General features: G+C 38.4%; 1 protein-coding gene across 4 annotated transcripts in view; it reads left to right on the forward strand.

The window, feature by feature from the left end:
* The window catches only part of nrbp1 (nuclear receptor binding protein 1), a 91,601-nt gene extending 78,709 nt beyond the window's left edge, over positions 1 to 12,892 (forward strand). For all 4 annotated transcript variants that reach the window (XM_034921274.2, XM_034921273.2, XM_034004778.3 and 1 more), the window contains 9 exons: positions 273 to 371; positions 1,145 to 1,277; positions 5,110 to 5,200; positions 5,551 to 5,601; positions 5,908 to 6,043; positions 6,813 to 6,866; positions 7,993 to 8,056; positions 8,355 to 8,410; positions 12,657 to 12,892. In XM_034921274.2, coding sequence (XP_034777165.1) covers positions 273 to 371; positions 1,145 to 1,277; positions 5,110 to 5,200; positions 5,551 to 5,601; positions 5,908 to 6,043; positions 6,813 to 6,866; positions 7,993 to 8,056; positions 8,355 to 8,410; positions 12,657 to 12,752 — 780 coding nt within the window. In that variant the 3' untranslated portion in view covers positions 12,753 to 12,892. The remainder of the gene's footprint in view (positions 1 to 272; positions 372 to 1,144; positions 1,278 to 5,109; positions 5,201 to 5,550; positions 5,602 to 5,907; positions 6,044 to 6,812; positions 6,867 to 7,992; positions 8,057 to 8,354; positions 8,411 to 12,656) is intronic.
* Positions 12,893 to 19,593: the final 6,701 nt, after the last annotated feature.

A 19,593-nucleotide genomic window follows, 5' to 3' on the forward strand; every position in this document is an offset into this window, starting at 1 on the left:
CCCTCATATTGACCAATCAGGTTGAAGGAAATCTCCAATCCATTTTCTAATACTTTATTAAACATATGTTGATCTGAGAGATTATCACCATCAGTCACTATGACTACGCAGTGGAAACTATCTTGGGTGTTGAAATAAAGCCAGCTGTTCTGAAACTTTTTTTATACAAATAATTGTGTGCTTTCCACCTTGCAAGTTTTTTTTTTATTTACTCGCTTTTCTAATTTTCTTCACAATGCTTTTTTGTTGCTCTTTTTTTTGTTTCTTCTAAGATGGCTGTGCTTGAAATCCAGGGCAATGGAGAGTCTTCCTATGTACCGCAGGAAGCTATAAACAATGCCATTCAATCTTTGGAGGATCCTTTACAAAGAGTAAGTGATCTGTGCAACACATCGTTCAAGGTTCCTTTTTCTATATAAACAGAACGTTTTAAAAATACTGAAATTAAGAATTTTCAAATTCAGTATAGCCTAATCGACTATATAAACTACAAATGACAAATGCTGCTTTTTATTTATTTATTTTTTATGAAGTTCAGAAATAGCATGCCTTGTAACCAAGAACACATAGGAACAGAAACAACATCCTTGATAAAAAGCTGTCTATGAAGCTTTGAAGACTTGCTAGCCAGGGGTTCAAGGGTAGTGCCAAACCTTTGAAGCTTAGTGACGCTTTTTTGCACTGTCAGACTGCAATTCCTTCAAAAGTTTGACAGTGCTTGAGTGCTAAGAATCACACATTAAAGTACAATGACCACTTGATTTAATCAAAAGTAGTTTCATTAAAATCCCCAACCAAATAGTTATAGATACATAAGCACCTTGGTCAAGTGTGGAGTGTGTGTTTATCTACAGGGTCAGGATTGCAGCCACAAAATATGTATTGAATCTCAGTGTGTCATGTCACCATGCTAGACTAAATAACAATTCATTAATATATAAATAATTTATCTTGTAATTGTTGTGACATTTGTATTTCCAAGAGAACAACAAAATGTATATATTAACTATGACACTGTATTTTGAAGTGAAAATAAGAGCCATTTTAAGTGTTCATAAAAAACCCAGTTATCAATGTAAATGTGTTACTTGTAAATTAACAGGTATGGAGGGATACATCATAATTTGATTTTACTTTGCCACAGGAGTTCATTCAGAAGTGTTTGGAGCTAGATGCTGTTAAACGGCCCACAGCTCGGGAGCTGCTGTTCCACCAGGCCCTCTTTGAAGTACCATTGTTGAAGCTGTTGGCAGCACATTGCATTGTCAGCCATCAGCGTAAGTGTTATGTATGTTAAATGTTGTTGACTATGGCCAGGCGTGAAATTCTGTACTCTGTTCCGGAACAAACTTTATCTGCTTTTCATCCAGCGCGCATGCATTCATGGATGAAAGGGTTCTGTCTGCAGATGAAATTCCGTCTCAAAATGGCTCTCCCAGGTCCATTCCTATGATTCGTGTAGAACTGCAAAAAAATGGTATCCGACTCGCACAGCGTGTGCAAAGTGCCAACATGGAGCGAATCCTCCTGCGTTCGAAGCTCCATCACTGATCTAAAAATATAACTAATTTTAGATCAGGGAGCTCCATCTATCAAAATGCGTCCGGTTTTTATGATACAGGAGTGCTGCTATTCACCACATCCCAGCCACACTCGAACTCTCGCACTTCCAATAAGCAGTAAAATGGCTTATATTGTGATTAAAACATATTGACCCTGTTACTAAAAAAAAAAATGCCCCCCTAAAAACTATTTGTTAACTAGCCTCATGTGTGATTTATCAGGTTGGTCCATCTGGTAAAATGACAAGTGGTAAGTGAAGTAATTTCTTTTTCTACAAAGTCAAGTTCAAATTTGCTTCTGAAAGTGGTCCGGAATGGCTCAGAATGCATCTGAGAGCATGTACAACCCCAGAGCAAAAGACTGGTTTATTCCATCCAGTCTTACACAGTATACTAGTGTTCCCTTAGAAAGCAGTCTCGTCAAAGAAACTAAACAGTCATTAAAATATTATTGAAATTAACCAATAGATGACCCCGATATCAACTATTAATTCTCTGTTGAAGGAATGGAAAGCAAAAGACGGTTATTCATAGAATATATATTTGTTCTTTTTAAATATGACAATGTGTAAAATATAACCGTTTTCTGGGGCCTTTTAATTTAAAATCCATTTAAAGTAAAGTATGTGTATCATTGCATTCTGGGAACAGCTCTACAGAGAGGAATTCTAGTCATGATTGGGTCCAAGCTATATTGTCATGTTAAATTAAACTCTTCATAAATCCAGTTGGTTAATGATTCAGAAGTTGATTGGCTATTCCGGCGAGAGAGAAAATGGCAGTTACAGCAATTAATTATATGAAAAGTCTAGCTGGAACTTCTTACGAGTATGAAACAACAGAGGTGCTGTTGTTACTATTGGTAATCACTATTGTTGATCTTATTGCAAAATTTTGTAAAAAATGATTTTTATGTCTGAAAGCATTAGATTATGATAGATCTTTATTTCAATCTCCAACCGAATGTTGATGAAGACTGTAGCTTAATGCACCCACTGTTCTCCCGTTCTCCTCTTAATAAACTGAACACGTTGCAGTTTTAAACGGTTTTATGCTGATTCACAATGTAGAGTGTTCATTTCAAGTATTTGCCCTGCTGAAATTATCCTGAAAATAATTCTCAAAGCTGATTGCCAGAAAGTGTGCCGGAGATGATCACCCCGTAATGAAAAATCACCGACACAATTCCATCACATTTCCTCTTGTTTAGCTTTGAGAATTTCAAAAGCAATTTTCTTTTTCTGGAGTAGTTAATGGTAATTAATTTAGACAGAAGCACACAGAAGATATTATTGTAGGATAAGTAAGTGTAAAAAATAATGTTAATCAATAATCCAAGGCTATCTATCAATGTAGCATGGCCAGGTCCTGTTGTAGGTGAGTACCCAGGGTCTGAAAAGTGCCTGTTAAATTAAAAATTTGTGGTGCATTTTTTCGTAGCACAGTTGTTGTTTTTTTTTTACTTACCATCTTAAGGCTCAAGTGCTAAATTACAGTACATGACTGAGTGATGCATGCATTCCGCAGAAACCGCCCTCCTCTCTGTGACTCTCTCCTCTCTGCTTGTGCTTCTTCCCTCTCCTCCATTCTAATTCTCCTTGACCTGTCCTTTGTCTTTGACACTCAATCATGCTTTTCTCCTTTCCTCTCTCTCTCTCTCTCTCTCTCTTTCTCTCTCTCTCTCTCTCTCTCTCTCTCTCTCTCTGATCTAGGAATCTCAGGCACAGCTTTTGCCTGGTTTTCCTCCTATCTTTCTAACTGTTCTTTTCAGGTTTCCTGGCGTGGCTCACTAGGTACTCTTATCTCCTCTTGGCTTCTCATATCGCCTATATGCTGACGATAGATATTTCTCTATTCCTTTCTTTGACTCCCATATCTCCTGCATTTTTCAGATTGTCTCTCAGCAATCTCATTTTGGACACATTCACATCGTCTCAAACTCAACCTTTCTAAATTCAACCTCCTTTACTTTCCTTCTACTTCTCCTCTCTCCTCTGACCTCTCTATCTCAGTCTCCCTTGATGCTATCAGTCTTTCTCCTTCTGCAAGAAACCTAGGTGTTATTTTGGACCCTTCCCTCTCCTATTCTCAACACATCTCTTCACTAACACGTACTTGTCGTTTCTTTCTTAGCAACATCTATAGAATCCACCCTTTTTCTATCTACTTATTCCACTCAACTCCTGGTCCAAGCACGTGTTCTTTCTAGATTGGATTATTGTAACTCTGTTCTTGCTGGTCTCCCTGCTTCAGCTATTCGCCCTCTTCAACTTACTAAAATTTCTGCTGCTGAACTGGTATTCTTCCAATAACACTACCCCTCTGCTTCGCACTCTCCACTGGCTACCTATCTCTGCTCGCATCCAATTTAAGACCCTTGCTCTTGCCTATCGCTCTATTCATCATACTGCCTCTTCCTATCTCCAGTCCCTTGTGTCTCCTTATATTCCCTCCCTCTTGTGTACCGATATCTGTATATTTTAGAAGTATTTATTCATTGGCACTCAAATTGTCTCAATTATTTTAATGTTTACATGTAGAAAAAAAAAAACTGAACTGAGTACCTGCATGTTTTTGTTGAGAATTTCACCCCTGATTCTGGCACTCTCTACATTAATATCAGTGAAGCTACTCTGTCAATTAATAATTCTTAGCAACATCACCTGGTTTATTTTAAGCTCAATGTGTCTGCTGACACATATGGGTAGATTAACCAAAAAATACACCACCTGTGTGGTTTCCCTGTTTTTGTGGTGGTATTCAATACACTTTCTAGATACAAACCTTCTGCAATTTTGCTAATCTATTGGTGTGTGGAGAGTCCTATGGTTGGACATTTTGTTAAATAGGCTTCTAAAACCAGGAAATAACACAGGTTAGGACCTAGACAAGTGGTTGTCAAACACATTTTTTGGTGGCCACACTGTTAATTTTTCCTAAAAATAGTAAGTATGTCATATGAAAAATATACAAGTGCACTTTTTTTCCCCCTATAATATAGCCAAAGTGCTTCTGATTTAAAAAAAAATAAAAAAAATCCTGCAGCCCAGTGGTAATTCCCAGGCCCTTCTAATAATAAACTGGAGACAATAATCAGGTGCTTTGATCTTTTATTGATGTATTTATTTTTAAAAATATTGCTCTGACAACAGGCCAAACTTAATAGGTTATCAATCATATAAATTGATATAAATTATTACAATACCCAAGTACATTACTAACGCATTCAAGTTAAATACAAAAACTACTTTCACTTTCTTGTTCAGTAGAATTATGATAGTGTTGTATAATGCCATGGTGCGATAATACTGTGTTCAGTTATGCCTCCACACTACATAAAGGAAATTGTGAATTTATAAAAGGGCAATGAGACTAATCCAAGGGTAAGATTAGTCTATGTGCTGAAGTTCTAACTTGCGGGGAGACCTTGGACCCAGTATGGATGTCATATTTGGGCATAGACGGAATACGTTCTCAATATTTGGTACAGGCTAAATTCTTAGATTTTTTTTTTTCTTAAGTTCTATTTCTCCTGGTAAATCTACAGATATGATTCCTGAAAACGCTTTAGAAGAGATTACCAAAAACATGGACCCCAACCTGGTAATAGTTGAGAGTACGGAGGGGGTACAACTTAAGTGAGTAATGTTTTGTTTTGTAAATCTTTTTTTAAGACACCTGGGGCTTGTTTACACTGCAACTAAATTGGTCCGTAATCATGACTGAAACAAGATGTAAATTGTAAGAAAAAAATGTATCAAGAACAAGACTTCTTTAGAAAATGTAAAGCTAACCACGATCATGATCACTGGTTCGCTCACACAGTGTAGACCCCTCATGATACTGTATATCAATGGTAAGACCACATGCGTTTAAATAGTGTCTTTACAGTTTGTACACAGATGTATTCTGTGATTTATCTCAGTAAAGTTCCATTACAGGTTTTACTGTAAAATTGCCTTAAACTTTTTTTTTCTTGTATAAACAGGCTTTCACAGTTTCCAGCCCTTGAACTAGATAAGTTTCTAGAAGATGTAAGGTAAGTCATTCTGCATCGTATCTTTGAAAAAAGAGTATCCTCAGACTGGTCTTTTGTTAGACTGCTGAATTTAGATTGGTCACCTGACCTTGTAGTACATAAAGATGTTAAAGGTGTTTGTTGACACATACCAACCACCACCACGATTGCAATGGCAATGCCACCCTCTTGTTTATTATATACCCATGTTAAGTACGAGGTATATTATATTATTAGTCTGCACCTGCAATGGAACACAGGAGATGTTTTGTTTACAGAAATGCTCATATCTGAAGCTGAAATCTGTATTTATCCTACTATTTACAGAAATGGTATCTACCCCCTAACTGCGTTTGGGATTCCCTGTCCCCAGCAGCCACAGCAGGAGGCAGTGAAATCTCCAATTGTACCGCCGTCTGTGAAAACTCCAACACCAGAACCAGCTGAGGTGGAAGTGAGAAAGGTGAGCGTCTCATTTTGATCTTCATCAATGTGAAGTTTTTGCATATCCCAAGCAACGGGAAAATAGTAGAGGTCCTTGTAAGGATGTTCCACTTGTTTACATACATTTAGAGAACCGATCTGTGATGACACAGGTTAAAGGCACTCTAACACATATCATGTGATCTTGGAATATAGTCCCTTGGACTGAACGCACAAATCTTGCATGCAACAGATATCTTCAACTTTGTTTGCAGCTAACATTTTGAGGCAAATGTCTTTGAGGGTGTTACAAACATCTGGAGTCTGCAATGGGTTTATCTCATTGCATGTTCTCCACAGATTGTATAAGCAAAAGTAACAAAATGCTTCCAGCAGTCTGTCTGACTTGATTCATGTGTGATGTATTGGTTGTATTTAATTCTTTGGAGGAGGGAGGAGGATCAAAGCATAACTCAGGGCCAGTTAAAGCATACCACATTGAAGCTGTGATTCTGCTTCACTTTAAAACACAATATTTTCTATTAACCTTTTGCTTGTAAAACTGTTTGGTTATTTGTAAAAGGACGGATAGTCGAGACTGGGCTTTATCTTATAGTTCATACTGCAACAGGAGAACAAAAGAATACATCTTTGGGAAGTCCTTGATCCTGGTGGTTGAAATTAGAATTAATAAAAACAAACTGAGTATCAGGAGAATAATGCAGAATAGCAGTCACATATTTTGCCAAAAATTAATACAAAATAGAATTAAAACTAAACTAAATGTTTCTCAACATGTTGTGTTTCAGGTTGTTCAGATGCAGTGCAATATTGAGCCAGTCGACGAAGGAGCAAAACATCATGTAAGTTTCTCTGGTATATTTGGTAATATATTTGGTGTTTTTTTAATGCATACAACAGTGAATAAAACTAAAATTTCTGTTTTATTGTTTTGTCATCTGCTGCAAATCTTACAGATTTACAAGAAATATAGAAGTTTTTTTTTATTCTATTTTTATTCATAAAATAAAATGTAACCCCCACTATCCGCACCCAGTGTATGCATGCAGGAAACTGAGGGACAGGTTGCTGGGCAGTCGACGTAATCAGACCACACTGCTAAACTATGTGTAATACTGTTGTGAATTTGTCAGTGGATATTTTTTTTGTTTGTTCCACTGAATGTAAATACGAGGTGTGTGTTATGTTTCCTTGTATTTTCATTTTCTTGCTCTTTTTTTTTTTTTTTTTTTTTTAAACATCTCCTTGATCTTTATTTTCCTGTTATTGGTCACCTCATTATTTCCAGGTTCTTGTCATTGTTTGGTTGAACAGCCATGTATTTATTTTGAATTTATTATTTCTTCTCCATTTATCATTTCTGTACTGTGCTTGTTCTAGCGGTGGTTTATTTTCAAATAAAGCTGCCAACCAATTGAGCATTGACGTAGGAACATGCATATTATAGAAATATATTACAAGGATGTATTTTTCAATATAGTGTTCTGTTTTTGACAACATCAAATATAGTCTTCCACAGAAATACATCATTCATAGATGATGGCTTTTCTGATAGTTACATACATTCCCAAAAGTTTAAACATTCAGGACAATAAATGGAAACTAAAACACATCCAGTGGTTTAGATATAATTACTTTTAATAAAATGTTAATTGTATGTCCCAAAACAACATAGTGTTATATTAGTTATTGTATGTCAGGTATAAAAAATCAAGTTAAGGACTAGTCAGAATTCCAGAATTCTGGGTACAGATGTCATCCTGTCCTGTTTAGAACAAAATTACTCTATTACTCAACTTGCTGCAAAGTAATTCTATATTGTGTAGAATAGTGTGTTCAGTTTCACTTCTTAGGTAAATGTGTATTTGGTATTATAAATGCGTTAACATTTTCCATCATTTTGAAACAGTAAAAAAATATATATATTGCTATATTGAATTATTTAAAAAAAAAAATGTTTTTCTGCAGTTGACATTACTTTTGAAACTGGAGGACAAGTTAAACAGGCATCTGAGCTGTGATTTATTGCCTAGTAAGTACCTTTTTCACGTCAGTAATATATACTAAAGAGTATGAAATTATTGTTTTCACTTTTTCATGTTAGTGATTTGAGGAAGATGTGTATGTCACTTAATGTTTTTTTGTTGTAACTGTGGTAACTGCCTTGAATTTCATTATGCCTCCAAACTTTTATCATACTGTACACTACAGACCTGATTTGCATTGAATAACTGTTGATTTATGTAGAAATGTAATAAATATTTACTCAATAATGAAAATAATTCTTGTGTATGCACTAGTTTTAAATAGTATTTTAAACACTTTTCTAGATGAGAATGTTCAAGAGTTGGCTTCTGAGCTCGTTCAGCTGGGATTCATCAGTGAGGTAATAAAACAGACCGACCAAAAATGTAAAGCTTGTGCTGGTTTGTGATGTTAGGGGAAGAGGAATTTTGTTGCCCTTTTAACCTCAACTCATACTCCTCACTTAAGAAATATCTTAGTATCTCTGAATAGGTAATCGTCCACAAATAAATGAATACATGTTTTGGCATTTAATTGTATTTCAGTGCTTATTTTTAGCTATTTGAGTTTTATGTAAATCCTTTTTTTTTTTTCGGGGCTTTCGTTTTTGATATACTGTAAGAAATTAGTGTTTTCGGTTACTTTCCAAAATGCTTGAGCGTTTTTTTTTTTTTGTCAAAATATGTATAGTAGTAACTCGACAGTACTTGCACACTTAAGTTGTACGAAATCCCTATGGTCACGGGCACATTCTTCTGGGGTTTTTGTGTGTAGGCATTTTTTTACATTTTGCCACAATTCTGTTTTAAATCCTCCATATCTTAACTGTAATACAGCTTTAAATCCTGCTAACAAGCCTCCATTCCTAATTGTAATCTCGTTTTAAATCTTACAAGCGGAGTCTCCAATAGAAATGTAGGAATGTGCTGTCACTCAGTAGTTGGGGCAGGTTTAAAGTATTGAGAATGAATCAATGATAGATGCAAGTCAGGAAGGCGGGACATTGCCCAGCAGCACTGGGAAATTAATTTATTATTATTTTTGTAGTAGGTTTTATTTTTTAATGGGAAAAGGGTAACGTCAATGTGAATTGATTAACCACTTCTACAGTTTTTCCGGTGTTTATTGGCTTATTGGTTTATTTCGGGTTTTATCGTTTAAAACCAAAAATCAGAAGCCCTAATTATAATGAATGACACATGTCTAACTGTTCAGTATTAGAACGTTACAAACTTTTTTTTATGTTTTAGATGTTTCCTGAAATTAGAAAGATATTACTTGAATGTGTTTTTAATTGAACCAATTAATGTTCATGTCAAAAGTAGTTATTTTATCTTATTTGGTCACATGGTTATGTAATCTTCATGAAGTTTAAAGTCTGTTGTACTTTAGGGTATGTTCAGCCATGTATTTGAGAATGAGAGCTGAAGTTCATTGGAGTTGCAGTCTTTGTGATTACGGGGCTCAAAGTTGGTCAAGCATGGTAGGAGCATCTAGCCTTAATTATTTGGTAGATATACTCCTCTTTCTGCAATATCTAACCATTTAAACAAGAGTAAAAACCAAGCTTAAGTGGTGACACTTTAAGTCAGTTTTGAATCCACAAAACAGTCCAGGTTTATTTTAACTGCTGTATTATATACAGTAAAGTACTCGCTGCTTTAAATTGTAGTGTTTCTGGACTTCCGCAGAATTGGATCTTACAGTATTTGGTTCAGTTGTAATAAAATAGAAACAAGGACATGATCTATGAGTGCCATTGGTGTGTCATGGCTGTACTCTGTACTGGTCATGTGACCTATTTGTTTTAGTTTTTTTTATACAGGGGAAGACACATGTTTTGTATTCAGCTATGTTCTCTTTCAAGTACGAAATGTAACCATACTGTATGGGTGTTTTATTGCCTAAAGACCCTGAAACCTGAATAGAGATATCAAAGCTGCTTGCAGAGCCTCTATGATGGTCATGCCTGGGACTGCACGCACAGAACTTGCATCATTTTTCCTTTCAGGGGACCGAACCTAACAGAGAGAGCCTATACATATACGTACTTGTTACTTTGATCTGCATTTATTACTCGCTATTTGCGTATTCCACTAATTAAGGCAATAATTAATTATTGACGTTGTATTACTTTTGCTATACACATAATTTTTGGCACACAGCCTGTTTGTTACATCCCGCAGCAGCCTTGTGCCCCGCATCAAGCTGGAGGAACGTCTGTAAGCCTCTGGAACGAGTGAAGGCGATGGGGTGGGAGAAGGCCCTGCGGCGCTGAGCCGTGATGTTACTGTAGTCTGGGTAAACCCTGATATTGCCAGCCGTAGACTGAGAGGCATTCTTTCTGGCAACACTGCCTGATGATCGCGTACCTCAGCAGTTTGAAAATAAGAGTGCGAGGCCTGTCCCTTGATTTGGACAGGTCGGAATATATACAGTGTGCACGCATAGTCTCGATGGTCTTACCAGACAGAGTCGGGAACCACAGTGGGAGAGTTTTAAATCAATGGGGTTACAGCCCTCATCACCCTCCTTCAAGCCAACCAGACGAAGATTATTGTGTCAGTTTCTGTCCTCCAGGTCCGCCATCTTAGCCTCTGTCCGGTCCATCCTGGCCTCACGTGCTGTAATAGCTCTCTTGTTACCGATCACGGATGTACGGAGAGCAGTCAGATCCATCTTGAGAGTCTTGAATTCTTGGATAAAGGACGAAAACTCCCTTTGCATGGTGGTAATCTTGGAAGCAGTCTCGAAGCGTGTTTTCAATACGGGATAATATATGCTCAAAATACTGACTGAGACTGAAGGTCGGATCCAAATGGACTCTTTTCCCCCTTGGATGGAGAAGAGGAGTGTGATGTAGGTCTCTTTTTCGACGAGTTCGACATCATGGTTTTGTCAGACAGATGAAAGTAGAAAAAAACTAGTAAGAAAACTGAGTTTTAATATTTTAAAATAAACGAGGGGAGGCGAGGAGAAAAAGCTTCTACGCAGCCATCGTTCACAAAGGTCACCACAACTTTGGTGATTTTTAGAAGATCGTTGTGTGTAAAAATTGATACCTTAACAAAAAAATGACCTTTCTTGCTTGCAATCACCTCCGCCAAGCGGGTGAGTGAGATGGAGGCATTCTCAATTGTGAAAGCCTGCTTAATCTTTCCAGAAGCCAGGACAAAAGTTACGCTTCATACCAATCCTGCTTTTTTGCCAAAAACTTTGTCAACCAGTCTGTGGAATTAGAGGCTTTCCGTCCACCACCTTTCCAGTCTGACAAAGAGCAGCAGCACCATACACTCTGATCTGTGCTGGCAATAGCGTACTATGTTGACAGAATGAGAAGTTGGAGGCAGTCCGAACGGTTTATGTCTGCTATGGGGAAGAAGTCCCATGGTCAAGCCCTGTCTAAACAGAGGCTGTCCAAATGGATAACAGACACAATCAGGACTGCCTATGAGCGAGCCAACTTGCCCCTCCAGAAAAGCTCACTGCCCATTCTACCAGGGGCATGGCAACTTTGTGGGCTTTATTCCAGGGTGCATCTGTCAGAGACATTTGCAATACAGCAGTGTGGGCTACTCTCCATACCTTTTACTAGGTTCTATATGCTGAATGTCATGGATCCTCAAAACCTTGGCTAGAGGATAAAGGGTGACTTCCGGGTCAACCGTTACAACACAAACATAGAGGTGAGTTTCTCCCTCCATTTTTTAGCCCTAGCTGCTTGATACTGGGGTTCCATATGGTAACACACAAGGCAGCCTCTCGGCTTAGCCTTGTAGCATTCCAGTCGTTCTGCAATATTGCCCTTGTGACGTAATGGTTACATTTCATACTTGAAAGGGAACGTTGGGTTATTATCATAACTCTGGTTCCCTGAAGTAGAAATGTAGCCATTAACCTTCAAGGTCTCTACATCCATGATTGCAGCAGGCTTGAAGGAAAAATGGTGCTGAGTTCTGTGTGTGCAGTCCCTTTATGACTTCAGGGGTGGGCATGACTGCGTCACAGAGGCACTGCGAGTGGCTTTGATATATCTATTCAGGTTTCAGGTTCTTTAGGAGATAAACACCCATACAGTAATGGTTACATTTCAATTTCGGGGAACTAGGGTTATGATGATAACCCAACGTTTTTCCTAGTAGTCTATGCAGAATTAATTTTATAATGGCCCATTTGTATTTAAGCCGACGTGGCAATCCACATCAACTGCATGGGAGGCTTTCAAGTAGCAAAAAAAAGTTTTTCCAAAAAAATATTGAACCATTTTGATTAAAATGGTGAGTTTGTTACACTAATAGTCAAGTCTGATTTCCGAATAGGCAAGATTGTGGGGATGGTTCTATCTTTTTAGATCGAAGTTTGATCATCAAAAAGTCGGCCTTTACTGTAAATTAGAAATTTTATCCAGTATTACATTTTCAGAAAATTACAGTATTAGAATGTACAGGCACACAAGGCATGTATAATTTATGTGGTATAGTGTATGCTTCTAATGTGTTCTTGGGGTCTTGCTGAAGTGTTTTGTCTCTGAGCAGATGTTTGTTTGTTTGTTTGTACACTGCACTTTCTCATACCTTTTCTTTCTCTCTCTCTCTCCTTTATCCCAGGCGGACCAAATTCGTCTCACCTCCGTGCTTGAAGAGGCATTCACCAAGTTTTACAACCGAAATGGATCCCTCAATGCTATCACCGTGTCTTCATAACAACCATTTGGGTTGTTGGGCATCACCACAGCTCTGTTATCAACCATTATCCTTTTATGACCATTCACAGGAGGAGAAATTGCATCACAGAAAGATGATTTAAAAAATAAATAAAAAAAAATAAAAAAAATACAATGAAAGCTCATGTTGCATGTGCTACTTTTTTTTGTTTGTTTTAAAGAAAAAGCACCTTTGTCTGTATTTATCATTTTGTTATGTATAAACTACTTGTGCTGCAGAATCAGCTGTTTTTTAATATTTTGTTTAATGGATGTCACTTCTCTACGTTCCTTCTAAGACTTTCATTTAGTTAGCCACTGTGGCTAAAGCAACTTAACATTTTTTAACAGTACTGTAAACAAGTTAAAAATACTGTTTCACAAGGCAAAAAGACATGTATTTTATTTGAAAACACGTAGATATTTAAATGCCAGACCCTACCCTTTACAATACACATAAACAGTGTATTTAAAGTGCGCTCTGATTCCCATTTAATAAATGCCAAACTTAGTCCCACACGAAAACACGTCATTACAGATTTCCTAAATTCTGAATAGGTTTGCAGAAATATTCATGTACTGCATATTCCTTTACATTATTATGACTGACGCGGTTTCTTTCCACTGCAGGACAGTGCTATTAGTGTATGTTAATATTAATGCCTACCTGACCAACCGCAGATCTAGTTACACAAGCTTGTACTAATGTGATTAATAATATTAGTAGGATTGTACATCCACTATTGTGTTTAAAAAGCTTTTTTTTTTTTTTTTACCTTGTTCTTTCCCCTGGGACTACTGACAGTAATATTGCACCGATTCTGACATTAAAAAACTCAATATATCATAGTGAGACAATAAATGATAAATGTGTATTTTTTTATTAAATGGTTCCTCTTTCGAATCCACTCTGTTACTATTTCCCAGATATATTTCAACACATTTTAAAGAGATAGCAAACAACGAAAAAAAAAACTCTGCAGTGATCTTTTGAAGCTGTGTTTTTCTGGCTTGCCGTCTGTGAAAATGTTCTTTTGGGACCAGAGGGTATGTTTGAAACCATGACTGCTTCACCTCCTTGTGACTATCATGGTCATATTTTAATTGTGTGTACATGGTTGGTATTCCTTGGGCTACATCTTTCAGAACATGATTCTGATAATTTGTACTTTTTTTTTTGTTTAAGAAACATGTTAAGAACCTTTCCATTTGGATGCCATGTTTTTAAAAAACTAGAACCACTGTCCTCCCGCCAAACACAACGTTTGTGGCTTACATTTTACGTAAACAAGCTAAAGGACATTCATTAGGCGAAATGAAATCAAACTAACCCTCTGCTGGTGGAAGTGGACCCAGCAGGCATTGACCCTCTGCTGGTGGAAGTGGACCCAGCAGGCATTGACCCTCTGCTGGTGGAAGTGGACCCAGCAGGCATTGACCCTCTGCTGGTGGAAGTGGACCCAGCAGGCATTGACCCTCTGCTGGTGGAAGTGGACCCAGCAGGCATTGACCCTCTGCTGGTGGAAGTGGACCCAGCAGGCATTGACCCTCTGCTGGTGGAAGTGGACCCAGCAGGCATTGACCCTCTGCTGGTGGAAGTGGACCCAGCAGGCATTGACCCTCTGCTGGTGGAAGTGGACCCAGCAGGCATTGACCCTCTGCTGGTGGAAGTGGACCCAGCAGGCATTGACCCTCTGCTGGTGGAAGTGGACCCAGCAGGCATTCACCCTCTGCTGGTGGAAGTGGGGACAGCAGGCATTCTTCCTGTCCTGGAGACCCTGCTACCTGCGCTGCTGTTCTGTTTATAGCTGCCTCCAGGTAGCTGAGGACCAACTCCACAACTTCCTCCAAGGTGTTTGGGGTGTGTTCCCTCTCATAGGCCTCCCATCGTTCCTTGTCCATCAGCCGCAGGACCCGGATGGCTATGGGCATAGACTGGGCCTCCAGCCCAGCATTATCCAGGATCCAGTCCCGCAGCCTGATGGCGTCTTCTTCCATTGCCCTTTTTTTTTTTTTTTTTTTTTTTTTTTGAATTTTTTTCCCAGCAGTACTCTCTCTGGCCTGAGTCCTGGAGGCGCCGTCATCCCACTATTAACACCACGTGCGACAGGCTAGCTGCAGGGAGGACTTCAGGCCAGAAAGAAACACACAGAGACACAGTACTGTGGTTGAAACTGAAAACACAAATGGCAGCGCACAGTATTTTAATAAATAAATAAACGGTTGAACAAAACAGGACACGGCACTTGAGGCCAAATTAAACAGACAAACAAAACGGACTAACACTTAAACAAACGGTGGACAGACAGACACACAAAGTGTGAGTAAAATAAACAAACAAGTATCGTGCTGGTCCTACCAGCACGCGATAGCAATTGTTATTAATTTATTTCTCCTCTCTCTCCCGTTCTCCACTCACCGAACACACAACCCCGAGTGAGTAAAACATGCATCTATATATACTGTTGTGCTGGGATTCAATTACTAATTAATTATTCACTTGAATCCCAGCGCGTGAATTAATTATGTGCAACCTCGTGCTCACATATTATATACTTTAAATGCACGTGAAGTGATGTGCAATCCCGTGCCCAAATACAATTATACATCTTAAATAACTCGTGCTGCACACACCCATTTATATCCCGTGCAGCCATCTCTATACACCACCATTAACACACCACATGCAACATACAATACAGAACACAAGAATACACACAGGGGCGGGGCACATTGCCACAAGTGGGTAGATCAAATTTGTGGATGTGTTGTTGGATTCAATCTTAAGAGTTGCAGCAGATAACATTTCTTTGCATGGTAATCATATACAATATACTGAACATCATATGGTGGCTATTTAAGAGCTGGGTAGAACATATTTTTAGTGGTTACCTTTGCATGCATGAGTAAAATAATTGTCATCTTTTGCCATGCTATTTTGGTAATACTTTAATTTTTCTAAATGCAGTTTTTGTTTGCATGTAGCTTTATGTAAGCAAAAGAAACTGTTCTTCAAAATGTAATTTGACCTATTTGTTTAACTGGAAGGTCAAAATAGTCAGCGAGTGTGTTTTAGGTGGGGCGGGGTATAGTGTAAGAATAAAAGCCTGTTTCCTTCCCACGCAATGATATAGCGCTGTAAAAATGGCAGATCAATCAAATGTGTTCCAAAGTTCTAAGCCTTGCAAGTTTCAAAGAAACAACACAAAAACACAACAGCTTAACACAAAGTTAAAAGTAACCTTTAATCTGGCATAGCTACGATTCTTTGTAGTTTGTGAGACATGGTCCACAAACTCTGTTGTGGAGAGTACAAAAGGAGGTATGTATGTATGTAGTCACGTTGTTAATGCTGAATCACTGGAGTCATTTAACACCCAACTTGACAAAGTTTTGAGATCAATCTTCTACTAGTAAGTGGACGAGCAAAGATGGGTTGAATGGCCTCCTCTTGTTTGTAAATTGATAGGTTCTTGTGTTTTACAACATTTTATGTTTGGTTGTGCTGTACTTTAGGGTTTCAGATTAGCCAGCACTTTAGCCGTCTACACATTTAAATTGTTGACAAAATACTTAATAACATACTCTTGCTCAGATAAAAAACTGATTTGACATGTCAGGAAGTAAATACAGAATTACAGCTTTGGTGATTTTTAAAAGATCATTGTGGTAAAAATTGATCCTGTAACAAAAACATGGCCTGGTCCTTCTATTGTATCATTACTTTATTTGTGTTTATATACAGCATAGGTGGGATTACGCCCATCCCCCTGCCCCCACCACCACACACAAGATGCAATAATAATTTAACTACTCATTTCTATATTCTATTATCTTTTACGCTGTGTTTGAGTGATACTAATCAATGTAAGTCTTATGGCTAAATGTATAAGTTAGATTCATGTTTTATAAAGCACACTAGAATACCTATTAGCAGTGACAGTCACATGAAGAAACAGTAATACCGTTGTCCCAAAGAAGTGATGTAGATCAGCGGTTCCCAAACAGTGGGTTGCAAAAGGTCCCAAGGTGGGTCTCTGAATGGTATAGTTAACACACACAAATATATTTGTACATCAGTGCAAAGGACAGTATTCATTTTTTATTAAGTTTAAAAAAAAAAAAAAAAGCAATTGCTAGATCTTTCCTTTATAGAGAATTTTAACAATCCTCCACTCCCCTTATGCAATGAATTCAACAACTAATATGATGTGTCATATTATTAGGAAGCCTTTCAGAAACAGGTAGTGGGTGCAGAGGAAACATTTTGTACAAAAGACTTTTGAACTTAGAAAAAGACAACTGAAAAATGTAGCCATCACCAAAAAAACACTTCATGTTTCAGTAGATTTTCTTGCATCACATAAGCAAATAAAGTTTTACCTTTCCCTGCTGGTTTAATTATAATTATTTTTTTTAAAACAGTACACCCTCGCTATAATGCCCTTCACTATAACGAACCTTCCGTTAAAACAAACCTGGCCACTGAACCCCAAATACAAAAAAAATAAATTAAAAAAAGATAATATAAACACACACTGTCAATATGAGAACCCCTGCTCTATACGAGACTCTCGCTAGAGCAGGGTGGTGCTGCTGCTGTTCCGCCCTGCAACCACGAAATAGCAGCACACCCTTTTCAGCCGTGCTGATTACCCCCTAGAGCAGAAAAATGTATCTTTCTTCTCTATATACCTATTGAAGCTTGTAACTTTTTTTTTTTTTTTTTGGGAGGACAACGCAGCTCTGGGCAGCTTACAGGCAATTTTTACAGGACCTCTACTCTAAAGGTCCATTTGGCAGGCATTTCGGTGTGCCATGTAAAAATCAACTGTCGCCCCAGGAGCTCATTTCCTGGTGGGGCAATTTTTGAAAGGCACCCAGCTGTTTAGATCACTGGTGAAGGATTTAGTTCCTCGCTGGAGGTTAAATATAGTCCTTAATGCATTCACAAAACCTCAGTTTCAGCCCATGCATTCAGCTGAGTTCAAATTTTTGTCTTTCAAGACAGCTTTCTTGCTTGCGATCACCTCTGACTGAAATGCAAGCATTCTCAATTTCGAAAGCTTGTCTAATTTTTTCAGAGCTCTTCATACTAATCCAGCTTTCCTGCCGAAGACCATCTCAGCTTTCCACATAAATCAGTCTGACAAGGAGCGCCAACTCCATATGCTTTGCCCAGTGCGGGCGTTAGCATATTATGTGGAGAGAACTAAAAGTTGGAGGCAGTCGGAACAGCTGTTTGTTTGTTACTGGTCCAAATGGATAGCAGGCACAGTACAAACTGCGTACGAACTGGCCAATCTGCCCCCGCCGGAGAAGCTCACCGGCCATTCCACCAGGGGTCAGGCGACTTCATGGGCATTGTTCCACAGTGCTTCCATTCAGGACATATGCAGTGCAGTACCGTGGGCTTCCTCTCATACATTTGCCAGGTTCTATCGGCTGAATGTTGTGGACCCGCAGAATCCTGGTTTTGGCACAAGAGTACTGAGGGCGGCTTCCCACAATAGTCCATCTTAATGTTTTTCAATATGGAACATTACGGTGACACAAGCGGTCACTAGCTTTCAATTGGGTTGTATGCCATGTCCTTGCGACAGCTTGGGTATACTCACCCATTTGTAATGGTTAATATTCCCTACTTGAAAGGGAACGTTAGGTTATTATCATAACCCTGGTTCCCTGAAATAGGAATATTAACCAATAACTTTGGGGTCACGGTGTTCATGGTTGCAATCTGAAAGAAAATGATATTGCTGGAAGGGCACGCTGCTATTTTGTGGTTGAGGGGCGGAGCCGCAGAAGCACCACCCTGCTCTAGCAATAGTCTTTACCTAGCTGCCTCCTGCTCACTGGTAAATCCATCTCAGTTACATATGTGAGCAGGAGAATGATGGGAAATGTAGTTCTAAGAGGTCCATGCGGGTACATGTGAAGCCATCTTGAGGCAGGGAATGCAATTTAAAAGAAAAAGTAAAATAATACACACACCTTACATAAACACTTGTAGCAACACATGGGAACATGTAACACAATAAAATAGAAAAGGTCCTTGTGTACCCTTTAAGTAAGTTAAATTGAGTTTATGAATATAAAAAACATAGATTCTAGATTCACTATAGACTATAGATTCGATTCTGAGTAATAATTACACATGAAAGGTTAGGGGTTAGAATGGTAACTAGTGGAGGATGATAAGGCAATACAAGCTGTATAACAAATTAATACTTTATATAAGTTTAACCAGGTCTACAAACTGCATCAACAACTGCTGTTGCAGAGTCACTTGCAGTAAGACCTCAGTTTTACGTCTCATCCGAAGGAAGGAGCACAAGGAGGTTCCCTTTCAAGTACGAAATGTAACCATTACCAAATGGGATATATGTCTTATAGCCCGAATTACCTGAGTACTTATATCAAAGCTGCTCCTTTAAGAGCCATCATCTCCACCCCCAGGAGATATCAACAGCTGTCTCATAGGGATCAGTGCCATTTTGGTGTCGGCCTGCCTGAGAAAGGAGTAAGCTCTGATTTTTCAACCAAAACTATGGACAAGTTGATATTTAGCTTTTTTTCTCTCATTTCAATTCTGAAATAATTTCGCTTTAATATTAAGCGTATAAGGCAGCAGTGTGGGTAGTGGTTAGGGCTCTGGACTCCTGACCGGAGGGTCGTGGGTTCAATCCCAGATAGGGGACACTGCTGCTGTACCCTTGAGTAAGGTACTTTACCTAGATTGCTCCAGTAAAAACCCAACTGTATAAATGGGTAATTGTATGTAAAAATAATGTGTAAAAAATAATGTGATATCTTGTAACAATTGTAAGTCTCCCTGGATA

The sequence above is a fragment of the Acipenser ruthenus genome, chromosome 5 (assembly GCF_902713425.1).
Source record: "Acipenser ruthenus chromosome 5, fAciRut3.2 maternal haplotype, whole genome shotgun sequence".
Taxonomy (NCBI): Eukaryota; Metazoa; Chordata; class Actinopteri; order Acipenseriformes; family Acipenseridae; genus Acipenser; species Acipenser ruthenus.